Source organism: Pelecanus crispus, chromosome 6, assembly GCF_030463565.1.
Source record: "Pelecanus crispus isolate bPelCri1 chromosome 6, bPelCri1.pri, whole genome shotgun sequence".
NCBI classification, from domain to species: domain Eukaryota; kingdom Metazoa; phylum Chordata; class Aves; order Pelecaniformes; family Pelecanidae; genus Pelecanus; species Pelecanus crispus.
The window spans coordinates 40,256,816-40,275,014 of record NC_134648.1 but is presented as its reverse complement, the minus strand read 5'-3'; the positions used below and the strand labels follow the sequence as shown (position 1 = coordinate 40,275,014).

At 37.0% G+C, this 18,199-nt stretch overlaps 1 protein-coding gene across 4 annotated transcripts in view; it reads right to left on the bottom strand.

The window, feature by feature from the left end:
• The window catches only part of DPH6 (diphthamine biosynthesis 6), a 214,225-nt gene that overhangs the window by 51,137 nt on the left and 144,889 nt on the right, over positions 1 to 18,199 (bottom strand). For 3 of the 4 annotated variants that reach the window (XM_075712890.1, XM_075712888.1, XM_075712889.1), the window contains exon 13: positions 14,990 to 15,232. The exons of the other annotated variant lie outside the window; for it this stretch is intronic. In XM_075712890.1, coding sequence (XP_075569005.1) covers positions 14,990 to 15,232 — 243 coding nt within the window. The remainder of the gene's footprint in view (positions 1 to 14,989; positions 15,233 to 18,199) is intronic. 4 annotated transcript variants of the gene reach the window in all.

Here is an 18,199-nt window from a genome sequence, read left to right as displayed (position 1 = left end):
AACAGCTGAACTTTTCCCAGAGAGGCATTTTGCAGGTGAATAAAACGAGCACACCTCAAGTTACATTAGCAAGAGTATAGGAAATCTGAAATCTATGCAATATATTGCTGGCTATTATTAGGATTTGTCAAGGTGATGGGCTAAAATTTTATGGTAGTCAACCAAGTACATCGGAAGAAACTACCACAAAAATTAACTAACACCACTCTTAGGGCCCAAAACCCTCAATAAATCTAGTGTAAATTTGATTTGATAAGTTCAGACAGCTTTTTGGTGCGTAAAGGATATGTTCAAGTCTTTGCAGAATCAAAACTTTCATGACAAATGGTCTCCAAATAGTACTACTGTAAGTATATGTAAGCATTATATAATAAAGATAAGCAAATATGGAAACTCATGAAAACAGAAAGAGTTTATAAGAAGTCAGATCAATAACTACATATGATCTATAGCTTATATCACTCAAACAGAATAATTTAGCAACTTGCTATTCTATCTTTTACCATTATTGTCAACAGAGGCCAAGAAGTGGTATAAATTTTCGTTACTTCTGTGTGATAGACAAAAGGGCTCAGCTGAAATTAAAGACCTAACCTTACAAGCTGTCTTTTGATTATATTTAGTACATAAGGATATCATTTGCTTGTTAATTTTGCTTCTCTCTTCTATTGTTGGATCTCTGTTTTTTCATCCTTTCATTTTGGAAACTGAGAAGCTCTGCGACATGATCAAAATAAGAGCAATCACTATCACATTTCCATGAAGACATAGTCAGCTTTGAAGGAGTCTCCAGAACAAATAAACAACTGAAAGCCTGAAGACTGTATACAAAGTCTGTAATAACTAGGCTAACGCCTCTGCTTTCTGGGCTTACCAACCTGGAAGTTTTCTTGAAAAGTAAGCTCAAATAATTACTTGTTAGAATAAACTGAAAGAAATACAGAAGAATGCAAACTGGCTTGCTGAAAGAAAGACACAGACCTCCGCATGCACAGTAATGGAGAATAATCTCATATTTAAAACTAAGACTTCAATTTTTGCTTGATTGATCAGGTAAGTGTCACAATTTCACTCTATCCCATTATCTAAAAGCACAGTCTCAACAGCCCCATGGACATAAGAGTTTTCAGTTACCCACTGAATTTTATACATTTCAATCTCACTTCAAAATACATTTCATAATTGTATGTGACAATTATGCCACCATCAGAGCAAAAGAAAGATTTTATAATGTTGGATAATCAGCTATGGGAAGCATGTGATAATATCAAATGGAAAATATACAATACCATTTTCCCCACATTTTTACATGGTTATAAACCTCAGCTATAGCACTGTTTATTCAGAGGTTCAAAGGACTGCAATGAATGTGTCCGGACTGAGAATCTGAGAAGCACTGGACTCCCAGCATGGCTGTCAAAAGGGCATAATATCTGAAATTCGGAATTAGACAATGAATGTTAGCTTTAAAAATGGATATGACTGCTTGAAGGAGAAGATTTTCCCTCTTACTGGGCCCTTAATTACTCCCACTGATACATAATGAGACAGATTAAGTCTGACTTTTGTTTGTTCTGGTTCGTTTGGTTTTTTTTTTGGGGGGGGGGGTGGTTTAATTTTTTTTGGGGGGTTCTTTGTTTTTGGTGTGGTTTGGTTTTTTTTCTGAAGGAACTGTTTATGGCTTCACCAGAACACTTCAGTAAGCAAGTGCTCTGATACAATATGAATACCTGTATTTATTTTCCCTAAGTCAAAGTGGTCAGGAAGGGTTTTTCACTTTTGCTAAGTGCACACAAGCCTTTGGTTGTTTGGCTCATTCTGCAGAAGTAGTCATGCTACCATGTGTACTTACCAACCTGATAAACACCCTCCCTACTGCAGGCGAAGCTCAGCCTCTCAGTTCTCATCCTGTGGCATTTTATTTTTTAATAAATAATTTCATATTTTAAACTCTTAAGGTCTGATATATTTTAGTCTAAGTATACTCACAGGATTCAAAATAGGAATTTCTGGGTGAAATGTAATGGTCTGTGATATGCAGGTCAGACTAAATGGTGCCTTCTGGCTGTACAAGCTACTCAAGCTATGAAATCTGTTTTACCCACTACTTACACTCAGTCTTTCCACCAGCGCTGCAGTGTCTGAACTCTAAAAACCCACACTGAGAAGGCAACCATCTTATTCATTATGGCCTTTAATATCCCTTGCTGATAGTTTTAAATTTTTAAACAGCCCTACCTGTCGTGCACCCTTTTATGTGTTCTCACAGTTACAGATATAATTTCGGAAGCAAAATATCTAAACAGTAAGCATAATAAAAATGAAACAGGTTAAAGCTTATTAGCAGTAGGGAGCAGATGTAGCAAAATTCTGCCAGTTCCCCCACATTTCCTCCCCAGCAGGGACTTTCTGTCAAGCTGTGAGTTAGTTCTATAAAATAATGCAGGCTGCTGTTACTGCAATTGCACCTTCCTGTACCTCGCTATTGTACTAAAAATTCACTTTGATTTTTGATTTCTTCCTTCGTAATAATAGTATTTAAAGCAGTTCCTGCAGAGCTAAAGGTAAATTCAAGCACTGCATGCTAGATGCTCAAAAGGGCATGAAAATCTAAAATTGATAAGAAAATAATTACATATTGAAAAGCTATTTTATTTGCTTTAAAAATATTAACTTTCTCCCAACAAACTAAAGGTTCCTGAGCCAAGAGATAACCAGTTAATGACTGAAGTTAAGATACCTTGAAATACCTCTCAAATATACATCATTCAATATATCAGTTACAATGTGGAAAAAAGATAACTATTTAAGGAACAAAGTCATAAATTGATAGCAATATAAACTGAAAGCAAATGAAGTCTCCCACATGAAACATGATCACAGACTGTCACTCTGAGGGTTTTATTCTTCATGTGCAGTGTCAAAAATAAGCACTTAGGAAAGAGAGTTGAACTGAATTAAGGATGTTCAAGATGGAAAGATTCCACTTGAAAATCATTTGAGAATGTGTACCCAAATGGGACAGAAAATGAGAAAAGTTAATGGTCAAAATCTACTTTGTGGGCATTAAGGATAACTGATTTTATGATTTAGAATTTAAATTTCAGATACTGATTGCACAGATGTTTTCTTTGAGAGCCTACTTTCCTTCTGAACTTTGACCTTGAACTCTGGAACTAATTTTCAAACCAGATGCCAGCTTTTACCTCACAAATTCTAACTATGATCACCTGTTCACCTGTACACATACAGCACCATTAGGTACTGGTGTTAAACCTGTAATTAAATTTTGCAGTATGCAATGAAGAAAACTGTGATGCTGCTGGCGGTAGAAGAAAAACAATTTGAAAATTCTGGTGGCACTATTAAAATTCTATTAATTGCCAGGCTCTCCCTCACTGAGACAGGCACTTTTATTAGTAATATGATGCACAGATTTGAAAATTATTTTGAATATTTTGAATTTGGCACTTTTTAGTAAACTAAGATTTTTAGTGGAAAATACAAACATTTACATTCCTTCCTCTTATGTATATGAGTATGGGGCAAGTGTTTATTTTCAGCAGTGTAGTCAGTTACTTTCATTGCTTAATATGGCATGACTGCAAAGCAAGATCAGTTAAATGGAATATAATCGGACTATTAGGACTGCACATGTCCTTTATTTTAAGTCAAGCCATTTATATTGGTCAATCATGTCCTACATACAGTTTGGAACTTTTATTTTGCAGGACAAGTTTTCCCACAGTTCAATGTTACAGCAGTCAAACTCTGGTGATGCAATTCAGGCAATTTCTTACTGTCCACTGTGGTGGGTTGCCCCCGGGCAGCAGGTAAGGTCCCCTCAGTCGCTTGCTCACGCCCCCTGCAGCGGGATGGGGGAGAGACTCAGGAGGGCAGAAGTGAGAAAAAATCATGGGTGTAGATAAAGACAGTTTAATAACTGAAGGAAACAGAAAAAAGTAAAGGCAATCACTCACCACCTCCCACCAGCAGACTGATGCCCAGCCAGTCTCTGAGCAACGGCTACTTTACAAAAACTCACCCCTGCTCCAGTTTTTACTGTCAAGCATGAATTTATATGGTATATTAACCCTCTTTGGTCCATTCAGGTCAGCTGTCTCAGCTGTGTCCCCTCCCAGCTTCTTGCCCAACCCCAGCCTACTTGCTGGGTGTGGGCAAAGTTGGAAAAAGAGAAAGCCTGGATGCTGTGCAGGCACTGTTTAGCAACAGCCACCACTGTCCTGCTGTCAACACAGTGTTAGCCACAAATCCAAAACACAGCACTATAGGGGCTGCTACGAAGAAAATTAACTCTATCCCAGCCAGACCCACTACATCCACTCATGATAGGAAGTTCGCAATGACCTAAAAACTATAAGCCAAGTTTGGGTTAAATGCGTAACTGTTCTCAGCAGTCATTGGAATGAGACATATGGAATGCAAACTCGTTCTCCTGAAGATGAAGATACATCTCTCAGATTACTACTGAAATATATAATGGGATCTTAACTCTTATGTTCCTGAAGGCAGGTGAGTACGTCCAGAAGATCAGAATAGAAAGTTTTCAATAAATGGCCTTTAAGTGACATCTATAAATATATATGCTTGTTAAAAGCTTGTAATACTAAGAAAAGAATACAAATATACATTCATGGATATGTATGTAATGTATATTTATCTATATGCATATGTATGTATATAGGCAGGGAGGGAAAGAGAAACTCTATATACCTATACATCTCCCTCATGTAATTCTGCAGAACATGGAGAGAGACTATAAGACTGTGCATTTCTGAACAGATATCTACAACTTCATGCAAACATTCATTTGACAAATTATGACAAAAATTTACCAAATTTATTGACTTAATTAGAAATGATGGACAATTAGTATTTTCATCAGTTAAGAGCTACATTTTTCTCTTTTAAATTCATTGCTGCTTCATTGAAATACATGCAGAAGTAACTACTTTGTCAACTACAGGAGATGGCCAGGATGTTTCCACAAAGATGCTTATAAGCGGGACGCATAAAGACCTGCATAATACTAACACTGAATAGCGTCCAAAAGAAAATTAAAGTTAGATTTCAAGTGTTACCAGCTGTGTTCATTGTGTTACAAATAAAGGACCGACGAGAACTATACACATGTATCATATCAGCTGGAAGCATTTTTATTTTTCGTCCGTGAAGCTGAATAAATACAGAGAGGAAGCTGAAAGTGATTATTCACTGCTGAGCTGGCGTGCATGTTACTGCCTATTGACCAGTTAGCACTGCTCATTTTTGCTATGCAAAAATTTAAAGGGGTTTCAAAATAGTGCTAGCTCCCTTTCACGCCATTTTATGTACTGCTTTGAAAGTGGAGTACAGGAAAGGATAAATAATTTTTGGTTTACTTTGACTTTTATAAGTAAGGAAATTGAAGATCTAGTATTAATTTTGAAGCCTGTGTGATATCCTTCAGAGAAGAGGAGGAGGAAGAGGAAATGAAATTGCTATTATGACTAGCACAAAGAAGCAGAGATTAGGATAATCAAGTACTGAAATTTAATTACTTGGATTGCACTACACACTAGTAAAGAAGTACTTCCACTGGAAGAAAGAAGATATTTTCCGAGTTAATTTTTTTTTTTTTCACCTTTTAAGTTTTTGGTGGTAGATCATAACTGTATCTGATTCTTGCACAGTTTCAAAAGGAAGAGATGATATTTTGAGCTCTAATTTTGACTGGAGCTTGATGAGGGAGAAGGCCAGGTATGAATTTTCCTAGTTAATTGTGGAGTTTCTCTTCAGTGGTAATTTGCTGAATCTATTTGTGGTGTTGATGCCAGCCAGCAGCTAAGCACCCACACAGCCACTCGCTCGCCCCCCAGCCCCAGCAGGATGGGAGAGACAACAGGAAGAGCAAAAATGAGAGAACTCTGGGGTTGAGATAAAGACAGTTTAATAAGTGAGGAGAATAAAACTAGTGATGCAAAGGCAATCATTCACCACCTCCCACCAGCACACCAATGCCCAGCCAGCCTCTGGGGAATAGCCACCTTGGAAAATGAAACTCCCCGGTTTTTATTGCTGAGGATGACGTTACATGGTATGATATATCCCTTCGGCCACCTCTTCCCCACACCCAACCTACTCGCTGTGTGGGGCAGAGCAGGAAAAAGAGAAAGCCTTGAAACTGTGCTACATCGGCCTGTTAGCAACACTGGTTTAGCCACAAATCCAAAACACAGCACCATAGGGGCTGCTATGAAGAAAGTTAACTCCATCCCAGCCAGACCCAGTACACTATTCAATAGCTGAGTTTCCCTCCTGCAACAGGAATGCTTTTCCAGGTCCTGCATAACCATGACTGAGAGGATATTGCCCACAGATTTAAGGTGAGGACTTCCAGTAGACATTTGACTAGTTTCTAAGATCTGAGTTGAGCTCACACTGAAGAGACAAATTAAAATACCCTCCCTGGAAAAGACCAAGCTCTGGAATAGCTAGTTAGTACTTAACATCAAACTACTTGTTGGAAGCATTGACTTGGAAGGAATATTTGCAGTGTCTGAAAGAGATTTCTAAAACTGCTGCAGTTTTAGAAAGGACTGGTTGTTAATAAAACTGTCTATGTAGATTGGGGTGGTAATCTGGCTGTTATTTCAGTCTTGGTCAACAGGATTAACTCATCCAGAGGAGAACAGAAAAAGCTTTGAAGATGATGATTTTCCTGAAATTCCGTCCTTCATTGTGGGGATTTCAAGGGTCCTACATGTAATTAGGACCACAGTTCCACAGAGAAGTTTCCTGAGTGAAAGTAGGAGCTTGGTCAGTTTTCAACCAAAATGGCTTTCTCCCCTCTATAAAGAGGCACTGACCACAGGTACCAGCCTCGGGGCTGAAATCCTGTTAATGGCTTTCACAGTCATCACACATAAGACTTTTGACGAGAGGTTCTGGCCTAATCAAACAGTGGATGCATATATGCCCTCTTGCTTAGCACAAAAGTGACAGGCTCAAAAGAGAATTAATATTTTCAGCAAACGAAATGAAGAATCACTCAAAAAAAACTCTTATAAGGGAACTGCTGCAGGGGAAAATCAGTCAGCCTGGATGAACTAGGCTGTTTACCACCCTGAATAACTTGACATGCATTTCTTCACTGTGTCTAACTGAAAAACAATGTTCAAATGCATGTATATATTACCTGTAAATGACAAATAAGCTAGTGTAAATCAGTTCATGGAAATCTGAGAGTTATGCTGTCTTATACCAGCTGAAGATTTGATTGTATCTGTATCTATCTACACAAACATTCACACAAGAAATGCTCTCCTTTCTTATTTTCTATTATTCATATTTTATGTTTACATTCTACAAGTTAAATTCATGTATACTGTTTAGAACATTATGCAATCATATGATTTGATATGTACATATATATATATTTTCAATTTCTAATAATGGCTTTAGTTAAGATCATGTAGACTCCTTCATTGTTCTTTTTGTTCACTATATTTCTTTTTAAAATTAACTGAGGCTCCTCTAATGTTACAAATAGAATATCACAATCTTCCTTTAAAAAAAAAGTGAAAGTGGCAACCCTTTCACCTCCCATTGTGGCCCAGTGTCAAAAGGCAGAATATTTTCAAGGACCTCTGGAGTTCCACTACCTGCATTTGACCTGTGTTAAATATTCTCATTACAGTTGCTTCAAATGAATACAAAAGCTTTGTTTAATCTGAACATAGGGGAAATGAAATACACTAGGCACAAGATGAAAGACCCAGTACTACTGTGCTATTTGAATGCACTGTGTGTTCTTAACATGGGCCATAAAAGAAGCCTGGTTTAATATATCAAACTGTGGAACATTCAAAATAGCATCTAGTAGCAAAATAAATGTTATAAAACTGATGAGACAAAAAAGGGAAACAGAAACATGTATTTTCTTCCTACTGAATTTTTGATAGGCATAGGTACTGGCTGGTGGCAATGTTTTTCAAAAATACTTAGTTTTTTCTGGTAATATTATCAGTTATATTAATTAACCTATGTGAGATTTTACTGAAATGTAAATGTAGCAGGGTTTTAATCTATCATTTATACCTTTATAATATTAATTTACTTCTACTCCTTACATTTTAACTATTCTGTTAAAGAAACTGGTAAAAGGAGGAGACCAGTTAAATTAGTATTACCTATACTATTATCTTAGGGCACAGAATTTACAATACTATTTGGAAATCTAACAGTTTATTAAACATAGAAATTAACCAATACATGTAATAAAATATACAAAAACCCTGTACCCGAATATTACGGACTTACAAACATCTGTTCAGGATGGTGAAAAAGTACATATCCTCTCACAGAACTCTGTGGGTTTTTTACATTCCTTTTAAGTTTTATGGTATATTTTCTCCATAGGTAAAGAGGATCTTAAACCTCTGTCCCATCCTTTGCAGCAAGAAAAACCTTCGACTTCCACTATTTGAGCATAAGCTACTTCTGTTGTACTTAGGATAAAGTGCCAGAGAATGCATGAATTTTATTTAAATTCATGACAGTCTGTATACTTCAAATACTACAGGCATGTCTGAACAATGTAACAGACTGCTGTGTTACAGATGCATGATGCCATTCTAAATGACTGCCATGAAAACATAATAATTACTCCAGAAAACCACTGCATGTAGCTAGACAGCTTCTGGTTCAGGATTTAACTTGTTTATAACTTGGGACCTCTGCGTTATTCGGTAGGCAAAGTGGAAAGACACAGGGTAGTAACAATGGTATTTACAGGAGTGTCGAAGGAGGTATGATGCGGGGGCTCCCTAGAATGGGCCCAATGCCCCTAGATGACTGCTCTTAGATATTTTTAAAAAATCCTAGTTCAGGCTCATTTACATCTTTTGACATCTAAACAGTTTGTAAATCTGGCCCAAAAGGTTTAAATTTAGATACTTAAAGTTGGCATCAAGTTACCCGAGTGCTGAAAGAAGCAAGGAACCCATTCACTATATATATATCGGATAAAACATCGCAAATCTTTTTTCCACCACTTCTGCATTACATGCTATTAAGACACACACTGTCAACAACCTGACTGGCATTCCTGACAGAATGAAAGTCAACTGTAGCACTCTTTGCTGGATTTGAAACAATCATGGGATCACAGCCACTCATCCTGAACGCTTACCATAAAAAAAAAGAAAGCTCCTGTCAGAAGAAGGTGGGCTGGAGAACTTTAAAAGTTTGTAGTACATTTGCTCAGGGATTTATTGGACAGAGAGGACTAGACAACTAATGTCCAAATGCAAGCTGTGTTATAAAAGCCAAAAGACACATGTTCTTTCATGTCACAGGAAGTATTCCACCAGGTAGGTTTTTCATTACTGCAGATGGAAAATACAGTGGCAGCTGCGTAATAAGATTACCTAAAGTGGAATTGATCTATAATATTGTCATCTGAAGAAAAAAATAGTACATATAAAATGAATTGCTGAAGCAAAAGATATAAGCTAATGGTCTTAGAGCAATTAATAAATCTTGCAATTACATTAAATATTATCTTTCTATGCAACCCTGTCTAGTAATCCTAACAAAATATAATGTTTCAAAATCTCCCTTCACCAATATTTTTGGTTCGCTTACAAATACAGGCAATCCTAAACTTTGTGTTGGTAACAAAACACTGTGTACTAAATGCAGTAAAGTATTTCCCTATACATTTTTTTTTTTATAACAAAGAAATCAGAGATAACATTTCAGATAGCTCTGGAAAATCTGCCTCTGAGTTTTGTATGTGCCATCAAATCAAAATAAGAACTGAAACACGTTTTTATCATTCAGTCATGTTTATCAAGAATTGTATTTCAAAAGCAGCAAATGGCCTCCAAGTTTTTCTGTGAGTTACGTTAATGTGCTCTTAACTCACAGAAAAAAAATGAATTAATAGTACTTTGCCATGGAATATACATTTGAATAGCAACAGCCCAAACCAGTATCTATTACACACTTTATCAAAATTGATATATTTTACTGGCCTAGCTATACCAAATCTTGCTGGGGATTAGCAAGATGTAAAAAGAATAAAGCACAGCAGTTAAACAAGCTGGAATGCCTGAAATCTTGAGACAGTACAGCGTGTTTCTTCTTTGCATCAATGAGGATAACAAAAGAAAGCAAAAAGCAGGCATTGAGAGGTGCAAAAAAAAAAAAAATCTAATCATGATCTTGCCCATCTCAGTTAGTCTAGTGGAGTCTGTTGTACAGACAAAAGTACAATCTACCACCTGAAATTCTCTAACAAAGTACTACAGGGATTGTTCTCCATGGAAAGCCCATGGGGAGGGAAAAAAGAAGGCAGGGGATGGACTCAACTCCCAACTAAATATAGTGGGAGTACTGTCTAAATGGTACAACTCAACCCCTACTGAATAAAGTGCATACACAAAGTAAATTAATAAAATTTTGCAGGCACAGTCACTGTTATATCATTATACAATAATTATTTGGAATATGTCCATCTATCAATAATGCCATCTGTCCCACCCAATACAAATGGACTACAACCCATCTGGCTTATTTTTTTCTATTGATTACTCTGCTGAATGAGTTAGCAAAACCGCTTATAAAATCATCATATTACATGACACTGTCATTAAAAGATGTGAAGTAAAGAAAAACACAAGATGAGACTTAATTGGAAAACTGTCAGTTCTTCTTCCAGAAAGTTTTAGCAATGCTATAAGCTTTTTTTTCCCGGCTACTTAAAAAAACCCCCCAAACCAAAAAACGCCCTCTAAATACTAACTACTGGATTAGGCAGAAACTGTTCTACCACACAATTGTTACTATTTCTGACTAGGTATGTTAGAGAAGCTCTCTAAATGTATCTCCTCAAGAGTATCAAAATGTCCTAAAGTGTGCCTGGGAATCACAAAGAAACTGTGGAAGGAGTGCAACTTAAAAATAGGGTGGGGGGAAGCTGCCGATAGCTGGCACTTGTATTTGTTAATTACAATTATTTTCCCTAGGTTTTGGCTTTTGTTTGCATAATTGTCTTTATGCTATTTTTGCAGCTTCTGTTTTTTCTTTCAACTACTGCTTCCCTCAACTAAATTTTAATTTCTACAATTGCAGCCTGTTTTTAATTTTGATTTAACCACCGCTTCCCTGAACTACATCTTAATTTCTCCAACAACCACTACTTAACAACAATGCAGCCATATCCATCCACAGAACTTAAATGCTTGCCTCAGCTCCCTTACTCTAGATGTCAGTTCCTACAATATCCTCTTAGTTTTAACAAAGAAAATCTCTATTGTGCACATTCAAAATGTTGATCCAAAGATCTTTTCATTAGCCCAGGGATTAAGTATTTTTTTTGAGTGAGACCTCACTGGGGCTGCTTTCTTATCCTTCCCTCCCTGCTATTTTTTCTTTCTCCATGGTGGAGTCCTACTACAACCTTCCATCCCTCCACCAGATTTTTGTTTCCTCTGTCACCCCGAATGGCTTTTGCAATGACACTGGGACTCAAACTGACATAGGAAGGACGAAGAGTGAGGGACAGGGGCTGGATTCCAGCTCTGGGGACACAACCCTGGATGGCTGTGGGTAGCTGAAGTTCAGGGAGGCAATGCTCAAGGTTATACTGGAGGGGTGGGGCTGCAGGGAACGGTGCTGGGAGGGAGCACAGATACTGAGCTGCCATCTGGAATGAGGGAAATCGGAATGACGGCGGTGGAAAGGAGCTGTGTAGGAAGCAAGGAATGATGCTGGAATAAGGAAGGGGCCAGAGACTGAGTGACCTAAACAAGTTAGGAGTTGCTAGGGGGTCCAGCCTGCTTACTGCTACTATCGTCTCCCTCTCTTACAGTCCCCTCCCATCCTTGATGCTCACTAGACCCACTCCTCTGGTTATCAGTGAAAAAATTTGGTTATTCTGAAACATACTCAATTTATCTTTCTCTTCATAATTCAAGAAGTTCCTAAAAGACAACTGGCACTGTCAGTAATATGACAAGAAGTCCTCTAAAGTCCAGGTAAGTGTGTCTGACCCTGTGGCCTTATCTCCAACAAAGCTTTGATCAACTCTGTGCCCACATCCTGCTCTTAGAAGTAAACCTTTTGTGTTATATAAACACATCCAGAGAACAATTCTCATACTTCTCTTTATATTATGTTCTGTTAGGTCCTTTTTGTTTGTGTCCTAAACAATTTATACAACCCCTTTTGTGCTTTACAGACTACTGACGTCAAATATGTAGAATGATTCAACTGAAGTTGCTGAACAGTATTGTTTATGTGGAGGATATTTACCAGACACCACTACAGGACACAACGCTAATGATTTTTGGTGCTCTAAAAAAAACCTTTGGCAGTTCTAATGCATATGATTTAGTCACTGTGTTAAATACAAATACCTCAATTTTTATGCCCTCAGTTGCTATTAAATACAGAACATTCAACAAACAGAAATGTAGAGTCTAAAATCCACCTTTAAAACATAATTAGTGCTATGGTGTATAATGCCTAGTTTACAAGAAGTGAGCTCTGAGCTGCATTGTTTTGTTTGCACAAACAAACTCCTTTTTCCATGGATGACAGAAGCAGAACAATTTCAACTGAGACACCATTTGTTCTTATTAAGTAATCTGTAGGTTGCTATTGATTCAGGCCTTTGGCCACTGCTTGAAATACAGTTCAAGAATAATAAAATACTTTCAGTTTGGCTGACTTAGTTTACTTGCAGAAAACAGACCATTATTTCATGTCACAGTATCTGACAGAACTGTCTGTAGTAGCATTGGGATACCAAAAAATAAACAAAACCACACAAGTAAGGGATATGCCACTTAGACTCTTAAATACAGATGCATTCAGAGTAAAGCTACTGTGTTCTGGCTTCCACACAGAAAGACAGCATCTTACAGCACTCCACAGACTGCTTCAAAGAAAATACTGAGGTGTAAAAACTGCATTGCCTGTTTTCACCGATTCTATGGAATAAGTGTGAGAGAAGTACAACTGTTGTACAATTTATCAGTCATTTCACAAAGTTCTTCCAAATTTCGAACTTTACTGTTTTCCTTGTTCTGAGAGTAAAGGAACAACTCTCCTAATACCGTTCCAGCTAGTGCTTCTCCTCCAACACAAAATCTCTATTTCCATTAACAGGACAACTGTATTTTCAGGGCAGGACAATTCCTCCCTCTGGTTCCTTTTAACAGAAGTGTTTGATATATCTTTTTCTCTGCTTTGCTGTGTACACAAACCCGTACTAATCAAAAAAGTATGCACAGCCTGAGGAAAAATTCAATTCCTCTGTCTGAACCTCCTATTGACAAAATGATAGGGAAATTGGAATATCTGGCTGCCAATAACATCTCATTCCCACTGATATTTTAATTTTTTCCAAAGCATTTTTAGATCATGTTGTGGCACACATTACTTCATTTGCTAATATTTTTTGCTCTTTCTGATACTGTCATTAATGTATATCATCTGATAAGCACAGCATAAGATTGATGAACATCCTCTAGGATTGCTTGATGCTCCTCTAGGATGCTTTTTCTTAAACATTGCTGAAAACTGTTAGGCAGCCAGCTCTTCACAGAAGTAGGTGTAGGCAACAATCCATTTTTTAAGCTATGGCTTGAACAATCAAAAAGTTACATGGGCCAGATACTAGTAACAGCCCAAAAGCGAGCAATCTCATCCGTATTTTTCAGGTAGCTAAGAAAGTACTGCCTATTCATCACAGTAAGTGGAAGAAATAAAAGACTTGATAAAGAGTGGCTGCTATATATAATAACTATGGAAGACCTAAAAGATTCCATCTAGAAAAAGGAAAAGTTTCAAAGAACTGGCAAATGCCACCAATCTGCTCTCAAATCATATATACTACAAATAAGAAAACACGTAGGCTTCATGGTCATGGTACATGTTACTAACCAGTCACATAGCAAGAAACTGAATTGAATTAAAAAATCTGAATTTAATTCAGATTCAATACACTTGGTCTTGGAGGAGTAGTAAACACTATTTAATAGGGTCCTTTATTAATAAATCAAGGTTCAATGTGTAAGTTCCTAAGTAAAGCCTACATCTTTATTCAGAAAGACAAGTGCCTAGTGCAGACTGAAAGTGAAGGCAAATAGAAGGTGAGTTTCAGGTGCATTTTTCCATCTTCTATGGCAATATTCACATATGCTATGCTTCCAAGCCATGTGTTTCCCTGAGAAACCATAATAATTAAGTTATATTAATTATCTAGCAATTACGTAGCTACTACTCTTTTTTTACTCATTTGTGGAGAAGTTATGTTTTATTTACAAGATTTGTGGCCATTACCTTTTTAATGCTTGCAGGGTGTTCCATGGCTATTTAAAAAAAAAGGTACATACATAATAGAAATCATTATGGTATCGTTATAAATCACTGTGCAAATTATTATGCTCTTAAAGATAATCTAGGGTCAACCAATAGACAGGCACGCCCCGATCCGGTCTTAGAAGTTCAGCTGAATAATAAGCAATAATGAGCAGTAAACTGCTAAACTCCGTTGTCATGACAATATTGCTTGTAAGAAAGAGTGTGGAAAAAACCTCAACAGAAGAACTCACAGAAAGTTGAAGTAAAATGCCCAGTTCCTATTATATAAAAATATATGGGCAAAGGTAATTCAAATAAGGTATTGTTCACCTTTTTGTTGGAGGAATTGACTGCTCTTAAAGAGTTCTTTAACATATTGCTTTGGGGAATTAAGACAAAGTTAGTGATGAATATAACTTTCTATTAAGCAATTTTCTTTCTCAGTTGTGCACAACCACTTATGAGCCAGAACATAACAGCTCAATCAAACCTTATTATATCAGCTTTACTTGAACCCCTCTGAAACATACTGAGAAAATTCTGATATTACTACAAGACTTAGGGGGAAAAAAACCCCACAACCCAGAAAGAAGAAAATGGATATCACAGCTACCTTTTTACATTCTCTTAATTTCTTCTGCCATATAGAGCGAGCAATAGGAATGTGCTTGCTGTCAGTTACATAGCAGCTGGCTGTGATGACGTGGTGGAGTGCAGTCTTCTGGCTCATAGCTTGAAGAACTCGCTCAACATGACGGAGGGAAACTATGGCCTCAGTCCATATGCCACCACTAACAAGCTGCATCGTACAAGGTACTAGAGCAATCTGTCCAGCACAGTAGAGAACATCTCCAACCTAGAAGAAATAAAAATAAGTAAATAAGATTCTGGGAGTTACAGAAGGCAAGGGAAGCACTTTTTCTCTTTTCCAGGCAGTTTCTTCCAACAGTACTGTTCTTTGCCATCATTTATCACAAATGGAACAAACAGGCCAGTCTAAACATAATTTTTGATAGGGATATAACTACAACATAGAAACCCAGCACTGCAATAAACTTTAACCTAACAGTTAATACATGGGTGTATATGTCAGCTCAAAACAATAATATCTGATGTTACTGACTGTTACAGCTGCTGGATCACACTGATGCCCAAACATGGTTAAATATGTTCTTTTCTTTTTTTGAGTGATGATGCACACTGTCTTTGGTTCAGTGCTGGACTTTTTAAACTTCTAAGTCTTAAGTTGAGCTTTGTTTTATGTAAGTATATATAAGAAAGTATAAGTATATATTTGTAATGCCTTTAGTAAACTAATTTAAAAATACTATAAAAATAATACTGCTAAACAGCTAAAAGACTGTGTATGAAAAAAGTCATGATAATCCACCAGAAGGTAAAAGGAAATCGGAGATTGAAAGAAAGATGTGGAAGAATGTCACTTGACCAAAGATTTGGGTTCACCTTTTGAAAATGGAATTAAATGGGTGGCCAGATATAATATCAATACACGTTTTAAGCTGAGCTGCAATGCAGTTACTTTGTGCCGATTTTCCAAAGTCTTCCTGGCAACGCTCTGAAGACCTACTTTTTTAACAGCAGCCAGCAACGGAAACATTTATTCTTACTATTCAGACATCTCAAAGATTTATTATAAAATCTTAATGTCAAAACTTTTCATCCTCTTATGCTGCACTTCTCTAGAAAGTCTGTACATTTCCTGATCAGTGAAGCAGTAAATTTTATTCAATATCAAAAGAGAGCTAAGTATAGAAGTGGCAAGTAAGGTGGGCATAAGCAGCTTTGAAGTCAGCACAAGAAGCATTTTGCTAGGAGTAAAGAGAGGGGAAAAAAGACTGTGCAAGGAATCTTTAGGAAGAATTTTGCAGAACTTACTGTATAAACTGTAAAAATTCCTCAGAATTAAGAATAACTAAAAAAGAAATCTGTGTCCTAGAAGACATGGCAATCAAACCATGTGACAGACCCATATGCAACTCCAAATCTGTCCTCATAACTGTCTGTGTCTCACAAAAGACTCACACATGTAACTATTGGAAGAGTATCTTATACAATTTGGCATACAAGTTCTATGATTAGCAGCTGAAGAGGGGGAGGAGGCAGAGAGGAAACAGATCAACTGACACCCATCAACTATTTAAATTGTTTAAAATATCTGGAATATTGTTTTGATAATGCTATATATAATCCTGAATTTGGAAAAAAAAAAATGCAAGTAATATTTTGGTTTATAGGAACAAATGGTCTTTTTTTTTTTTTTACAGTGCTATATTAAAATATGTGCCATTGAACAAGGGAGTCCAGCCAGCTACCAAGTGGCATACTGACAAGATGAGAAACAAATTCAGGAAGATGTAATTCAGAGGGGCACAGGTTTGCTTTTAAAGCAAGTCATTCATTTTCACCTCTGCAAAGTGAAATCCATGCATTAGTCAAAAACTCCAATACAGGTAGTTTATACTTCTACAGAAAAAAACCACACTGGCAATATTTCCTCCTTTTTTTCCTGTTGGGCTGCTGGTTTTCCATGCATCACCCATGTTAATTATTAGGTAGAGAGAAGAGCTGTTCAACCAGTTCACTTCCCCTATTCTTGAACAGATTGTTTGAGACATAATATGAATACTAATTAACGATAAAATATCTGTCAGTGTTTTGAAATACAAACCAAGACAGCACTTTCTTAAAGTATCCTGGATAGTTCTGATACAATTAGCCCCACTGGTCATAAGCAAGGTCAAAAAAAATCTCTGAAGGATTTGAGCAAATTTGGCACCACTTTTGGCTCAGATTCAGTGGGGATTTTGCAGAGGTCTTTAAAAAACTATTTAAAAAATCCCTCTGTTCCTAACATACTTGTTTGTATCTTAAGACATAATTAATAGAAAAACAGTGATCCTAACATGCCACCATGTTATGGAAGGGTGGATGCAAGGGGGAAAGAGGGGAAAAGGGTCAAAACACGGCCACAGGTTTGCAGCAACTGTATTTCAGGGGGACATAATTTAGGATAAGGGAAGGAGGAGGGATGTTCCTCTTCTCTTTCCCAGTGACTTGGTCATGAAAAGCAAGCATAAATAAACAATCAGCAGGGGCAAAGCAGCAAGCCAGTACAAACACTGTTTTAGCAGATTTCAAGAGGTTGTCTCTAGAATGTTTGAAGCATTATACAGAAATTTGTTAGTAGAGTAAGAAGCATTTAAAACAGGGAAGACATCATAATATCTTGTTCACAGTACTGAAATCTTACAACGGGAGATGTCACAATGTATGGTGTCAGTCCTTGTGTTGTGAAAGTGTTCTGCAAAACCCCGCTAGAACCTTGCAACAGTTTATCTTTTTGGAGCATCTACAAGGATAACAGAAGATCTTTCAGGCTATAGCTTCACAGCGTATCAAGTCTAGAGGACTCGCATATCCAGTAAACTCAGCACGGAAACAAAACTACAGTATAATGAATGTGTATTTATACACTAGATGTCTCAGCTTACACTGATGATTTAATTTTCACTGCAGCCCATACAGATATTTCCAGCACTAAAATTTCATTAAAGATTTGACAAACCAAAAACAAAAAAACTTGTACTGCTGAGATGCTCACTTGTACCAATTTATTTCCAATACAGCTCCACAGCAGTAAGCAGTTTATAAATGGGGCCTCACGCGATTCCGCATTTCTTCCCTTTTTATTTTCATTTGTATCACTGCAAGTGAAATGAAAGGTGAGTCTTAATAAGGTAACATAATAGTTTAGCAGCTGTTTTGCTCAGTTAGCACAACCGTAAATAATCAAGGGAATTCA